This window comes from Protopterus annectens, chromosome 3.part0, assembly GCF_019279795.1.
Source record: "Protopterus annectens isolate FY-2018-M chromosome 3.part0, PAN1.0, whole genome shotgun sequence".
Classification (NCBI taxonomy): Eukaryota; Metazoa; Chordata; order Ceratodontiformes; family Protopteridae; genus Protopterus; species Protopterus annectens.
Genome location: NC_056731.1, coordinates 62,327,736 through 62,344,239, shown reverse-complemented (window position 1 = coordinate 62,344,239; position 16,504 = coordinate 62,327,736). Strand labels below are relative to the sequence as shown.

Below are 16,504 nucleotides of genomic sequence, written 5' to 3'. Positions count from 1 at the left end.
ATAACTGACATAGCAATAATATTGCAGGCATCTCCTATAAATGAGCTCACCCAGCAGAAGAATCTTTATAAACAACTATAAAGGAACAAAAACTGATTCCTGTTGGATACTGGAGATGACACCTTAGCTGCAGACTGAAAAGCAGAAGCTATTCATTGGGTGTGCACAGATGGGCAGGAAGAAAATCAGTCTAGGATGTCTAGGACAGTACCTAAAGTGCTACATAAATCTAAAGATAATCTAATAAGTTTTTGTGGGTCACTTTATGAAATGATAAAGAAAGATCAAATAAATGCTAAAGACAGATCACATAGTGACAAGATGGAGTAAAAATGTAAAACTCTAGCCATAAGGATGTTCTTCATAACCTTAGTAAGGACAGTTACAGTACCATGCTTAGTGTAAACATTGGGCTGGAGTGGGTCATAACCTCAATACTCATGTAGAATTGAATAGCATTACAAGTAAAGAACTTTCTCGATAACCTTGCCAATAAAGGAAAGGATATTGAACTGGTAGTGATTATCACGATCATCTGAATCAAGTCTGTATCTTTTATAAAAGGGGTACCCAAGGTGTCCTTCAAAGCAGATGACAAAACAACACTATTCAGAGATAAAGGAACAATCTGATGGACCATATGCCCAAGCACATCAAGGCTTGTGATAGCTAGCCTAGTAGGGCATAGGTCTAAGCTTCAAGCTGGCAGGTCTTGAAATAATTGAGATGAAATCATGGTAATCTGGCTTCTTAAACTCACACCATTTCCAGTCTCAGTCTGGATTAAGTAATCTTCCTCTGAGCTTATCATGGGAGAAGGTACTACTATTAGTGATACAATCATAGCTACAATGAATTGACTGGCTAATTCATATTCCTCAGAAGAAAGCACCCTACAAGTGGCAAGCCACATCAGATTACTCAGTCTATCCACAACTTGAAGAGGTATAGATGTTTGATGTAATGCAGATTAACTCTGTCTGAAAAAGAATGATGCTTTTTTGAGTGAGTTCTAACCTTAATAAGTAGTGTAGTGCACATCAAACCTAAGTTGTCATCAAAGAGAGGAAACCACCTCATTTTTTGCCCAGACTCCCTCCCCATCATCCCAATGCTATGGAACTTGGTATCAAACAATGGCTCACATAAAATAAGATGGAGAGAGCATACAAAGAATATGGCAAGCAGGTCCAGTGATAACCTTACAGCTATAGTATAAGCTCCATGCAAATGGTCTACTAGCAGCGGATACATAAAAGGAGCCAATGGAAGGCACAAGTAAATTGATCAGTTCTTACAACATTTAAATTTCTCATTCCACCAGCTCAAGATCTAGTGGCTGTAACTGAGGTAAGGTCATTAAAATTTGAATGTATTAGTGATCACATCAAGGGACAATCTCTATCATCACATCAAAGGCTTGGAGCACCTAGTCAAGAGTATGGCCTAATGTGTAAGTGGCAGAGAAAATTACCTTAGCAAAGCACAAACCCTCATAATACAGAGGAATTCATTAATGATGAGAGACACAGACTTACCTTCAGCTCAGATGTTGTTTTCACCAAAAATATATCTGTATATCTATATGATATGTAGCATGGATATTTGCCTGATTGTTTTCTGTTATTTACATTGGATTGTGTCTTTCATAAGGAATTAATGATTATTTAAAGAGCAATAAGTGGGGCATAATGTTCTTTTGAATATCATTAGAACACTTTGGCTTTTTTAGATGTGTGGGTGACTAAAACTCAGTATAGTACAGTAAGAACACCATTATTTAGGAAACCATTTCATAAAAATTCTCTGTTGGACACTAACAGCACCCCAGATATATTGCAAAGAATATTTCTTTCTTCACAATTCCTTAGAGTAAAAAGAATATGTTCCTCTAACAGCAATGACATTCATTTTTCCCAAGACTTAATGCAAAGGTTTATACAAAGGGGTTATAAGGCAGAGACAAAATAGCCTGATCAGAACATTAGGAGCTAGTTACTGGAATATACTGAAAAATCTGATAAGTCTGAAACTACTATTAGATTTGTCACCACTTTTGGGTCAGATGACAAAGTACTAGCATCTGTCATACATGAATATTATGACATTTTGTATAGTGGAACAAGAAATGTCAGAATTTTTACCTGTCTGTTGTAAATTTATATAGAGTAAAAAAAAACTATTTTACAATGGTTTAATCATTACAAACAGGCAACTGAGTATGTGAACGTTCCCAACCAGTTGAACCTACAGGGAGAACCCTTAAGGGTGGCTTACCATGCGGACATTGTACTGCCTGTAATGTAGTTCACAAAATAAAAAAATAAAACAATAAACTTTTTCTCTTGCTAATTACATCCAAACTATTTGATAGCCATAGCTTGATTACATGTAAGAGTGAATGTGTGCTTTATTTAGCTACATGCACATGTTCAGCATTCTGTGTAGGGAAAACTTATTGAAGGTTTAAAACAAGAACCTCTGCACATCTTTGGGACATTAGAAGTAATAAACAAGCAAGTTTACTTGTTAAGCATGTGCCTTAAGCAGCCTAATGTTTCTATTCGGTTTACAGGAATAGATAAAATATCTAAAAAAGGTCCAAATAAATTAGGGTGGCAACAGCTGTTGGACAGAAAAAAATAACAATGGATTGCCATGTTGGGTGCTTTGTTTACACCTGATTTAAATGAACATTTTTAAGATGAAATTTTTAAGGTTTATAAAGTCATTCATAGCTATATTTATACTTCTGTCTATATACATGTTGCATCTATGCAGTGATGTATTTATTTTGGTATTTATTTATACACCCTGTACTGTATGTACTGGTTAGTGTTTGATGATGTCATAATTAGGGGATTATGTAAGGCAGTCTTTTTGGACTGAACAGATTAGATACTGAAAAAGGCTATGTGACAAAACAGGTTTATCTATGTGACTGTGGACCAAGAATAAAATCATTTGTGCCATATTTGAGTGCTGTGTTTTACAGAGATGGATTTTGTGTTTGTGTTTATTTGATTGCCAAGCAGTTTACATGCCAGGAAATTGCATTTTTGAGCTTCTGCTTTCGGAGAAACCAAAAGTAAGCCATTTTGGTGAATCCAAGACTGAGTCAACAAGGAAGTCTGTGAATGTCTGAAATAATGTCTTAAAACTGTTGTTGGATGGCACACAAGTAGATAACCATGACTTGCTGCTGTACCCATGATATACTCAAAGGAGTAGGTAGCTTCAGTTTTAACCCTACATATATAAAACAGTGAATGATAACAATTATTAACCTGCTGATCCTATGGTGTTGTGTCACAGAGAAACCCAGTGACACTGACACCACAAGATAGGGAACAAAATTTACTTTCAGTCAGATTTCGGTTATAGATACCAAGTTGTCCTCATGCAGTGGCAGAGATAAGACCTGGCTTGTTGCAGATGGTCCTGGCATTAGAATAAATGCCCTACAGGGAAGCCAGTGGACTCCAGTTCCCTGATATCTGACCTGTGTGAATGTCAGGAGTACTTGATGCATCAATTAGCACAGAAACTCGGCTGAAAAGATAAAATAGTCCAGGTTGCTGCCTGGTCACTGAAACAACTGAGGTATTACAGTTACCCATCTCACATGCCAAAATGCCTGCAGTATCCCCATTCCTGGTGCCATTTCAGAATATGATAACTTAGATTGTGACACAAAAGATGTCAGCTGAGATTTTCTGGTGGCACAGGTAGCAAAGTTTAAGAAGGGAGTCACAATTAAATTAAACAGTGGTATGACCCATCATAAGAGCAAATCAAGCCCATAAAACCAAGCATCCTATAAACTAGCATCTGATCCATTTTAAAACAAAGTACCAAAAAGCACTTTTGCAGGACTTAACTTCTGAGCCCTAACATTAATGAACAAGGACTTGTTATTGATGATAGCACAGCAAACATCAATGATTTCAGTTTGCACAAATGTGGTACAAGCAAGCCAGTGTGTCCTTTTCTTTAGATGACTTCCAGAAGAGTATGCAGTACTCAAGGTTTGACCTGACAATGGACCCGCAGATGGAGAGCATTACTTCTTTACCCACGGAGTCTGTATCACTCAGTATACACCCCAGCACTTATTTATTTATTATTTATTTATTTACATTTGTTTCTGAGGTAGAGCACTGGTTCAAATAAACCATTTTGAGGCCAGCCTGTTAAGGACAAAGCACTATTCAATTTGAATAGTAATAGTGGCTATGCAAAACATAAGCCAGTTTCAAAAAATAAAGATGTATACAATTCAGAACAATCGTCTCACAGAGATTGCCCTACTTTTGGAACAAGCTTTCTATTCATGTTAAACAAAGCCCCTCATTGGCCCTATTTAAAGCTTAATTTTGGATGATTGGATGGGTAACTGGAAATTCACCCCAGGGTTTCACCTGTGTCCCTCTTGTACAGGGGCAATAGGTGCTGATTTTAGTGTCTGCTTGAACCAGACACCCTTGGGAACATGGGTTGAACTTGCCTAGGCTTGTAAGGGCCCTGGGGCCATTAGCCTTGTAACCCCCTATGATGTTACGAAAAAAGTTTGTGAAAACAATAAACCAAAGAAAGACTGCAGGAATCAACTTATAAGACAAGGACCATAGATAAACATAATGTGCTCAGTGAAAAAGACATAATCTGCACATACAAGTTTATATGTACATTTTGTTTGTTCAATATTCTAGAACATTGCATTCTATTACAATAGATAATAGTTCAGGTTTTGAGAAACTATAATACTTATTTTAAATTAAATCTGCAATATGAACTGGAAAATTGTTGGGAGAGAATTTGATTGGAGAATTGCACCTGTTCTACATTTATTTTAATAAAAATATAATGCATTTTGGAAGAGATGATTAAAATGAGTACGTTTGGATAAATTGGTGCTCAGGTAATGGAGACGGAAAGTTTCTATACTTTGCTTCCACGTAGAGAAATTTTTAAAATATTTTCTGGATTCACTGTAGGACCGAATACTTGTGTGATGGATGGCAGCGATTCCCACAGTTCTGGGGTAATTATATGTTCGTTGACATGTAAGTTTGATCGTGGTATGAAAGTCCTGAGTGGAGAAGTTACCTGAGCATGTAGGGAACTATGTAGAAAGGGTAATGAGTTGAAGGTTATGATTTTGAATATGAGGGAAACTAGAAGCAGATGAGAATTTTACTGTGGCTAGTATAAGACAACAATTCTTCCTTTTGTGGGATACGGTACATATACATTTGCTAATTCTTTTTAGGTCAGACTTTTTTTTCTTTATACAGTGAAAATAACAGGTTGATCTTATTTGGTTTTATGTGTTTTTGCCACCATGCCTTCTGATCATCAACCTCTCCTAGTCAGACATTTTCCATTTGTTCTCCTTCCTATGAGTTTCACCTGGGATCAGAGCAGCAGGTTTCCAGAGACAACTTCATTCAGACATCCTTGAAGGCTCTTTGTGCCACTACATGTACTCTATCCATCTGTTTCTTTGCCATGGAGGTAAATGCCATTCACCACAACCAGGAGACCCTCATTCTGGGGCTCTCAACAGTCCTATCTTTCTATCCCTAACCACAGCAAGGTTGCCTGTCCCATTAGCCAGGTCAGTCTGACTTATACCCCAGACTGCAACCCAAAAGCAATCTATTAATCAAGCCCTGGCTGACAGGCACTCCCTGTAGCCAACATCCAACTTTATCATTGGGCACAGACAATGGAGGCATTTTCCCTTTCCTTTAACCACACTCTAGTTTCTCCCGCTATTGGCTGGCATAGGTGCTACATCAAAATGAGGCTTCTATATCTCCTCTTTGTGATGTACGCATGCACAGAACCCACACACATCCTGAAAACTGTTCTCACTACCTTGGCAAACAATGCTCTTCCATTGCCCTAGCCACTAACTGAATTCAGGTTACCCGAGTTGTAGTCGGGGTGCTATCTCTTTATGCCATAGAGCAAAATATAGGTAGTACATAGTCTAATTGTTCTTGGAAGAGATATTTCTAAGTCTCAATTCTGCATTTTTGTAAAAGAAAGAAAGAATGAATAAATGAAATGTTGTGTAGTGAAAAAGTGTATAGTCAGCATGGGTCTTTGTTCTGTTAATATGGTGCTTAAAATGAAACTTTGTTTCAGCCCTACAGCCCTACTCACACAGCAAAAGGAGGTGGTTATTTCTGGTTATTGCAAACACTTTGTCAGTTTTGGCTACAGAAGAGAACTTAAATATCATATATTATGTGTAGATATATATATATGTGTGTGTGTGTTTATGTGTGTGTGTGTGTGTGTGTGTGTGTGTGTGTGTGTGTGTGTGTGTGTGTGTGTGTGTGTGTGTGTGTGTGTGTGTGTGTGTGTGTGTATATATAATGTTTACTACCAAAGATGGTCTTCTGGTTCCCGTCCCTTTTTATTTGGAGTGGGTAGCACTTGATGTATAGCTAACTATATCGTCTACACATAGGATTGTCAGCACTGTGGCAGTTCAATGGGAAGTCTGTTAATAAAAATTGTAAAGAAAAGAGGAGACAGAACTGATCCTTGGAGTACATCTTTGGAGAGGAAAGCACTGGATGACAGATTGTTTTCCTATTTCTAGACAGAAGAATCTGTTAGAGATGCAATCTTTACACTAGCCAAGTGGTTTGGAACTTATTTCTGAATCAACCAGAACATTAAATAATAGATTATGGTCATCCAGATCAAAAGCTTTGGTTAGATGCTTAAGGTGTCCTTGGGGCTCAGCTTTCTCCACTTTCATCCAGGGGGGTTTAGATTCCCTACTATCTCCCTGCCCTGCCTCCCACCCCCATTAATTCATCAGAGAGCAACTCCCTTGATTCAGCCATGCCTCTCCTAAGGGAACATCATTAATGAATGTCCTCCTACCTGTTATGGACACTCCCATCCCTTCCTGCCACACTGTCAGTCGCTCACGCCACTAATCAAACCCCAGTCAACATTGATGTAGCTAGTGCTTTAAAGGTATTTTGATCTATTTGAATTTGAATCTGGGCAGGAAAAAGCAGAAGTATTGAACAAATATTTTGCTTCAGTATTTTTTTTTAAAGGAGGACAAATAAAATGGGTTTCTTTGGAGTGGTGACATTAACTGGGTGCATTAGGGTGTTGGATAACTGAGAACATTCTTTAAGAAAGTCTTGGGGTGAAATGTGACCTGAGGTAAATGTAATGATGCATCCATTGGCCTACTGTTTTGTTGATTAGTGTCCATATTTCCTGAGATGGCTTTTAAAGGAAGCTTTGTATGACTAAAAGAAGATTAATGTTATGATTTCTAAAAGTTTTTTTTTTTTTGTGGGGGGTTAGGTTTCTCAGGTTAATACTTTTGTCCCTGAACACAGTATTTTGACATGTTTTCCTCTTCTGCCTAGGAATGTCTCTGGTTTGAATATGCCATTTTAGGTCATTGGCCAGCCAGGTGTTCTCTTGGTTGTGCCACTGTCCATGAGCTCATCTTCTGGTAGTCCAATCCAGATGTGATCATAAACTCCAGATCATTTGCATTCCCTTTTGTTAACAGTTATATTTTGTGCCCCCAGCAGATACACCACAGCAGGGTTGATGGGACATAGGAGCAGTACTTTGCATTTGTCTACACTGAACTTCAGCTGACATTTCTGAGCTCATCCAGAAAAAGAAGTGAATTCTGGTAAAGAACGCTCAGCAAAACAAAAAACAATGTAAATATTGGAAGAGCGTTGCACCACAAGTATTAGTATTTCATCTGAGTATTCAAAACTTGCTAAACAACCAAAATGGAGAAAAGACAGCTGACATTTCTGAGCTCATTTCATCAGCATTTGCAAACCATACCTTAAATTATTCTCCCCATCTTCCGCTGCTGCACTTAAGTTTGGGTTATTAGGGGGAGAGGTTGATCCTGCTGTGTATTTTCTCAGTTAACACAGTAAATAGTATAGGAGTCAGTATTGGCACTTGCTTTACTCATCACTTATATCTGACATTGTTCCTCTTACTACAACCCTCTTTTTGTTCCTAAAGTTCAGCTATGTGGCAGTCAAACTCCTTAGTTTAGAGTCACTCCCATGCCTCAGTCAGCTTTCGTAGCTGCGGCCTCTGCTGACTGTTGATAGCTTTGAGGAAGTCCAAGTAAATCACATCAGTGGTACTTTCCTGTTAAGTTCTGTCTAATGGGCAGTTACCTTGGGACTTTAACTAGTATATGTTGTTACCCTGTATGCTGTGTTCCTCTTGTGACTTCTGCTATTAGGCTAATAGTCTTTTTCCTGAGAGACACTCCCCCCAAGCCTTGCACAAGGTACCATAATTGCTGTTTTCAAATCCCAAGGCATTTCCACAATGTCCACTGATCAATTGAAAACCTTAAGGGATCTATGAGACTACTAGCCAGATTCCTAAAAATCTGGAAAGCAGCCCACTTGATTCATGTGCATTGTCTTTGATTAGGAAAGCGTGTTTCGTGGCAACCTTGCCTTCTCTATTCAGGTGTCTTTCTATAACTCTCTCTACTTTGGCACCTCCCTTCCAACATGGCACCACCTCATTTTCCTTTGTAAAAAAAGCTGAAGCAAAGTATTCATTTAGTACTTCTGCTTTTCCCAGTACTTTGTCATCAGCCTACAGTCTTTGCTTAGCCTGTCCAGTTCTGGTCCTCCCTCCCTTCCTACTGCTATAAACCTAAAAAAGCCTTTATTACCTTTCTTGGCTGCTTCTTAGATGATTGTGTCTTTGATGCCTTCCCCTTCTCTGTAGCTTTTCTGTTTGCTCCTTGCCCTATCTTCTCCTCTTTATGCATCTCTTCCACCTCCTATATACGCTGCATTTTGTCCTAATCACAAGTCTGCCCCTTCTGTATAGTCACATTATCCTTCTTTTTTTCGATCTGTGATCTCGCCTTTTCCTCAAAACCTTCTGAATAACTCTAAGAACTGCATTCCTGACCATTTCCCATAGCTTGTTTACTCCCTCAGTTTTTATCCCTGTCCCCAACTCAGCTTTAACTCTTCCCCATCTTGTAATAATTCATTCCCCTGAAATCTCCAATACTCATCTAACCCACACAATGACCTGATCACTGCTAGCTGAGAGTACCTTTCCATGGACATTCCTGACCCCAACACCTTGGTTAGAACAATAACTAGAATGTATCTTTTCTGACACAGTTCTAAAGCACATAACTAAGAGAGAGAGAGTGAGAGACATGAATGGCAGAACCATTCAAGGAGTTCAGGAGATTCAACAGTAAAACAGAGTAACACCTCTTGGGGGAAAAAAGTAACACATCAAGACAAGGGGCATTATTTTATTATGGAAATATCAACTCACAGATAATAAGTGTTTGTCATGGTGGATATGTTGGAGATATGCACAGATTCCACTTAACTGGCAGTGAGTGGAATATAGGTAAGACAGGTAAATGCAGAGAGCTCTACAGATTTGAAGTGACACTTTTCTTTCCTCTTTAAAGCACTCATATGATGATGTGGAATGCAAGTGAGGATATGACAGCTACGAACCTGCTAAAGCAATGCACAATGAAAAGTGTCAATAAGAGTTGTGAAAAAAAAACAAAAAAATGAACATTGTTGCTTTGGAGTTTGACTGACAAACTGTATGTTTTATCTGTGCCTTTACTTCTAACCAGTTCATTGTCCGTCTGTCTTTTCACAGGGGTGGAGCCTCCTAAAGACAAAACGATTGTACGGCTGGAGCGGCGACAGATCAATCTGCCTCTCTACAGTATTCTTTCAGCCTTGACCATCATAGGAATGATCATGGCCAGTGCCTTTTTATTCTTCAACATCAAAAACAGAAACCAGAAGTAAGCTGTCATCTATTTGTGATTCTCGGCCCTTAAGGCAATAAAACTAATTTATTTTTCATAAATTGAAGGCAATGGCAAAAACAAAACTAATCATGAAATTAAGCAAACCGTCTTGACACTTTGTGGTCAGCTGACAACAGCTGACATATTTTATAGTCTCATATGAAGTAATAACTTACTCTTTGTCCCCTTATTTATATAGCAAAATATATTTAATTGCATAGTCATAGTGTCCCCTAATTATTTTTTGTTGTTTGACATTTCTTAAAATGCAGCAACCTTTATGTTATAGGTTGAACTAGTAAACCAGAAAAGAAATACAATTTCAACTGCAATAAATGTTGTTTCTGAGGTATTAACTGAATACCTTTTTTCATATATAATTACTTAGAAAACTATTTTTCAGTGTTAAATGAGAGCTGAAGTACAATATTTAATGGTGGGTCAAAGAATCATGAAAACTGGTTGAGTTGAGGCCAAGATCAATGTAGATGAGGACAGCTACATATATAAAACATCATTCACAAGTCAAATACTCGCACATCATATGAGTGTCATAGGTCAAAAGGGAGACAGTGCTTCATAACAATGGCTTTGTAGCAGCTGTCACAGGAATAAGCAAAGGGAGGTCACAGCAACATGTAGGTGGTATACAGCATATGTAAACATATCCATCTGCATAGAGTATATGTCAGCAGGAGCACATTACAGGGTGCACAGGGGGTCTACTTCTAAATTTCGAAATTTCAAAACTTAGAATTTCTTATGGCTGAGACCATAAAATCAAAGTTTTGAAACTTCAAAATGTAAATGAAAAACAAAAAAAACTCTTTTTTTTTAATGTCCCCCTGCAACCCTCACACCCCCTGCTAATTAAATATACCAACTCTGAAATTGCACTACAGTGAGGAAAACAGTAAATATACCATTCCACCCTGTACGGCAATCTACATTTAAGTGATTCAAAGTTTCAAAACTTCGATCTTATGGTCTCGACCATAAGAAATATGAAGTTTTGAAACTTCAAAATTTAGAAGTAGACCCACCACAGGGTAATTTGGTAAACTGTATAATCCATGTACAATGATGATCGTGGATGTTTCTGGAGAAAATTCCTATGGTGGGTGTGCCTGTCCAGAAGATTTAGGCCTTGGAACTCAGGATAGCATACTAGATAGGTTTTGTTTTGTATTTGATTGCTAAGTAATGTGTGTGGAGTCCCTTGAAACTATTGCCATATACCTTGTTTTGAAGAGTATTCCTTCCATAAAATATCTGGCTGTCTTTGACCTCCTATTCCTTCACAGAACAAATGACTCCTCAAACAGTCATTTAAAGAAACTAAACTTTCATCAACAGTTAAATAAGACACATCCGTGTGATAGATTTATATCCCAACATATCACCAACACGTGGAACAAACTTTTAGTACATGTCAAGCACAGTACACCCTTATCACCTTTAAGGTAAACCTAATTGGATAGGCAGCCTCAGTTTCTCCCCTGTTCCATGTTGTACTACCCTCCTTAAGACTGGAAGAGACTTTGGAATGTGAATTATTGGCTAGGCTTGTAATGGCCTGTAGACTGATTGTCTAGTCCTTACTTACTTTTGAGCCTATGAATAAAGGCTGCCAATGAAGGATTTTGTTCAACTCCTACATTTTGGGTTTTATGACAATGGCATGTGTCATACATCAATTCATATAGCTTATACATGTCTGCCTGAGTTAAGCCACATTGTTTTCTGCCACTTAGGACATGGCCATGCATCAGGAATCCTAGGTCATTATATGTGGGGTCATTCCTTCTAGAGCACCTCTTAGCCTTAGATTATGACTGACTATGATGTCAGAGCAGATCAATAATAACTGATTACTATGTCTTATCTTAATCTTAAAAGTATTCAATTGTAATTATTACTGCTTGGTAGTAACATGATTAAAGTGTAGCTGTCATTCTAAGCCATATGGTTTAAGCACTTGGGCTTCAGACCAGTTGTTTTACATTAAGAAGGTTTGTGGTCTGCACTGTTGTGGCAGGACAGGTAGCTTACATCCTTCTGAGTTGGGAACTCCTGATTGAAAGCTCAGTGTCTGTTATTCTTAAAGTGTATTAGTTCTGGTTTAAGCACTTGGGCTTCAGGCCAGTTATTTTACATTAAGAAGGTTTGTGGTCTGCACTCTTGTGGGAGGAGAGGTTGGACTCTGCCCTTCTGAGCTGGGAATTTCTGGTTAAGGCTTATAGTGCCTGCATAACTGAACTGTTTCTTACTGAAATTGGTGCACCTTGTTTGTAGACTAGGTCCAGGCCTGCTGATTCTAGCTTTGTTTGTATAACTTGAGCACTAATCCAGGCCTTCTTTTTTGGAGAAGGTTCCCCTGCACCCCAGTGGCAGGAGTGTGCAGTTAGAACTTGTCTGATTGAAGACTACAGGAACAGGGCTCAGTTTTGAGATTTTTTTTACTGGTTAATTGGGTAATTTGTTTAAAAGCCTTTTCTGATTGGTTGTAGTCCTCTAAAGCTGTTTTAAGTGTATTTTACTGTTTGTAGTCGTTTAAAGCTGTTGTAAGTGTATTTTTACTGTTTTTGCCTTATCTTTTCAAAAAAAAATATTCCTTGTTTCCCACTTTTCTAAGCTAGTATAGTCCACTTTTCAGGCTAGTGCTGAATTCAGGGCTGTGCTACAATTTTCTGAGTTGCCCATACCTTAATTGGATAGAGGGAGGTTCATCAGTTCACCTGTGAGAGAGGGAGCTTTGAGCAGCCATCTGTCCCTGGAGGAGTGGTTCCAGCCCAGAAGTTAGTAGTTTATAGACCATTTTGGGCTAATTTCTATCTCTTTCATTTCCCTGCTGTAAAAAACGCATTTGCACGGTTTTGCACGTCCGGGCAGTGCCAGTTAGCTACGGCTAAATTTATCCCGGCTCCACCAAGTCTCCTCTTCAATTTTTCCCTTGAAAGTAGTCTAACTCTCAACTTAAGCACTTAAAAAGCATCCTACAGTCCAGCACTAATAGCAAGCACTAATATACCCTGACACTTGATTGCCCAGCAGGGCAAGGCTCATTATTCACCCCTCACCAACCAAGCGACTAAGCAGCTCACTCTACTATTCAGGCATGACCAAAGGGCAATTTCAGGTATGCTCTCCAGTCCAGCTGGTGAACCTGAGTATCCTGAGGCAATATTACAACTGCCTCATGTACACAGACAACCCTCTCCTCCTACCACAAAACATTAACATATGCGAGAGATGCAATTATATAGCTAAATTGGAGGCTAAGCTCTTTCCACCCAAGACTGGAACAGGCAGTTATGAGGAGAAGGTTAACACTTGCACAACACCTCCAGCCTCACATAGACATATTAAACCAGCACTGGCAAAAAATACACATACATACACAAAACCATACTCAGAGGCTCTAAATAAAAACTTGCAAAAGCATCACAGACCTCCAAAGCAGACACCCAAAAAACCTGCACCTCCCGTCACAAACCAGACAACACATAAAACATAAAATCAGTGTGCTGCACAATCACAGCCCTTAAGGCGAAATAACATACCTAACACACTAGTAATAAGCGACTCTATAGTCAGGCACACTGATGTCCCACTCACTAGGCTGGACAAGGAGAAGGTTACTATTAGCTGCCTGTCGGGAGCCAGAATCCGCCACATAACACAAGCACTCAGGTCACTCCAGAACAAGTACAAATATGACTCTGTCATTGTTCATGTTGGTGTGAATGACCTGAAACGTACCTCCCTGGACTACATGAAAAGAGACATGGAAGAGCTCTCTGATCATGTAGCCCAGGCAGGTATGACCCTGACCCTGAGTAGTATCCTGCCGTCACCAAGAATGATACCGCAGTATAAAGAAAAAATGATAAATTTCAACAAATGGCTAAGCTTCTGGTGTCATTCAAAGGGCTCCAGTGTCTGTCAGCCTGGGACGACATGCTTGACAGGCCTCATTGCTTTGCAAGAGACAGCTTGCGCCTGTCACCCCTAGGCTTTCGAATACTTGCCAAGGCTCTTGCTGCCCCCATAGTGCCTTTTTTAGGCAAGGCTCAAAAGTCAAACCCACCTCTGTAAACAGCACAAATAAAAAAATGAGGGTTATGCTACTCAACGCCAAGAGTTTAAATCTCAAAATGCACGCGCTCAAAGCACTCCTCAGTATGGAGAACGTTAACATCTGTGCAGTAACTGAAACCTGGTTCAAGGCTCCACAGAGCACCCCAGCACTGCTGGGCTACAACTCATACCACACATTTCGGCCACAGAACATGGACCGAAACACAAAAGGAGGGGGTGTATCCATATTCATCAAGGATACCTACACCTCAAGGTTAGTGACACAGCATGATACCTCCAAGATCATCCATGTGCAACTATAATCATGCAAATCTGCAATGCAAATTGTGGCCTGCTGCAGATCACCCTCCATGACCCAGGACCACCACTCCACCTTTCGGGAGACACTGGAAAACATGAAGGTCCTACCAAACACCCTGATATTGGGCGATTTCAATTACCCTACTGTTAACTGGGAAAACTACTCAAGTACAAGCTCCCAGGTCCAGTGCTTCCTGGAATTTATCAACTCAAATGCCCTGGACCCGCTGGTAAACTCCCCTACCAGAGGTGAAAACATATTGGACCTGGTCATCACCAACATGGGCGACAGGTGTTCCACATCAGAGGTCAACCCGTCACTGGTTAGATCAGACCATAAACTTATCACTCTGGATGTCCACACCACACCACCACATTCAACCAAGGAAACCACAGTGAAAAACTTTTCTATAGCAAACTTCACCTTACTTAAGACAGAGGTGGTAAGTTTCACAGCCCCCACACTAAAGGATAACAGTGTCCAAGATGCAGGAACCTTTACAAATGCACTCTATGAGCACCGTCAAGGATGCATGGATTGTGCCATCCCTAGCAAAACCAACACTCACTCCCCTAAGAGAAGGAAACCAGTCTGGTGGACTCCTACCATAAACAGGCTATACAATAGGAGGAGGAAACTAGTTCAGAAAAAAAGCAAATCCCAAGAAGGAAAGACATCCCTGTTCAGTATCAGTAAGAAACTGAGGTCCCTCATAAAATCCTCCAAGGATAACTTCAAAAGAAAAATAGCCAAGGATTTGAAAGATAACCACAAAGCTTTCTTTATCTATGTCAATAATCTAAGTGGCAACTTGCAGGTATGCTCTGAGCTAGTGCAAAATAGCACAAAACATACTGAACCCACTGATATTGCCAACATCCTGGCAGATAAATTCAGTGCAAACTTCAGCCCCCTCTCACCCCCAAAAGGGCCCACAACAATAGCGGAAAAGTGTAGTGTCCTGGAAATCACAGATGCACAGGTGAAAACAGCCCTTTCAAAAGCCAAAAGCACAGCGTCAATGGGGCCAGATGGTGTCCCAGGCTGCATCTTGCACAATTTACAGAACAAACTAACCCCCCACCTAAACACACTGTTCAACCTCAGCCTCTCCAAAGGCTACATGTCCATAGAATGGTGCACAGCAACGGTTATTCCGCTCCACAAAGGAGGGGCCACAACTGACCCTGGTAACTGTCACCCCATAAGCCTGACTAGCCTGGTCTGCAAGGCTATGGAGTGCATCATCATGGAACTCATTGACAAAGACATTGGGAACCTCCAAACACTTGACCTGACCCAGTTCGGCTTTGTTAAGGGCAGATCATGCCTAGTAAACCTGGTTGACTTCTTTTAGACAGTCACCAAGGCCATAGATGAAGGGAAGGTAGTTCACACAGCCTACCTTGACCTCACCAAGGCTTTTGACACCATTCCCCACTCGGGAATTATAGAAAAACTCACCAGCCTGAACATAAACCCCTATGTCATGAGATGGGTTGCCAACTGGCTTACAGACAGAACTCACACGGTAAGAATAGCGGGCTCCAGATCCGACTCTAAACCAGTCACAAGTGGTGTCCCACAAGGCTTGGTCCTGGGACCCTTACTGTTTGGCATATACTTCCGAGAAGAACAGGCAAACACAGGAGGACTATGGCTAACTGATGACTGCAAACTGGGAGCCATAATTGACTCTCCGGCTGACACAGACAATCTCCAAAAGGGCCTTAGTGAGACGGACACCTGGTGTCAAAGTCATGGTCTCAAGCTAAATGCCAAAAAATGCATAATCATTCCATTTGGGAAAAACAAAACACCCATGAATTACCACATAGGTGGCAGCCCCCTTAATACAGAAGAGGTAATAAGAGATCTGGGTTCCCAGGTAGATAGCAATCTCTCCTTTGACAATCATATTGCCAAAGTAGTTAGGAAATCCTTCTATGTAGCCCATCTAATTACTAAAGGGTTTGCATCTAGAAATAAAGAGGCTATAGTGCCCTTCTACTCGTCACTCATGAGACCCATCATAGAGTACAATGCCTCGTTTGGGATGTACCTCACAAGACACTTCCAACAGCTAGAAAGACCATAAAAGTACCTCACCAAGAGGATTACTGGCCTCAAACATATGTCCTATGCAGCCCGACCGGAAAAACTCCAGCTGTACTCAGTGGCATATCGCTTACTCAGAGGTGATCTCTGTCTGACTTACAAAGCCATGTCCAACTCAGAATTGATGGACA

The 16,504-nt window shown here is 40.0% G+C and overlaps 1 protein-coding gene across 2 annotated transcripts in view; it reads left to right on the top strand.

Annotated features, from left to right (window-relative positions):
* GABBR2 (gamma-aminobutyric acid type B receptor subunit 2) overlaps positions 1-16,504 on the top strand; it is a 3,943,409-nt gene that overhangs the window by 2,936,789 nt on the left and 990,116 nt on the right. For both annotated transcript variants that reach the window (XM_044064587.1, XM_044064586.1), the window contains exon 10: positions 9,697-9,847. In XM_044064587.1, coding sequence (XP_043920522.1) covers positions 9,697-9,847 — 151 coding nt within the window. The remainder of the gene's footprint in view (positions 1-9,696; positions 9,848-16,504) is intronic.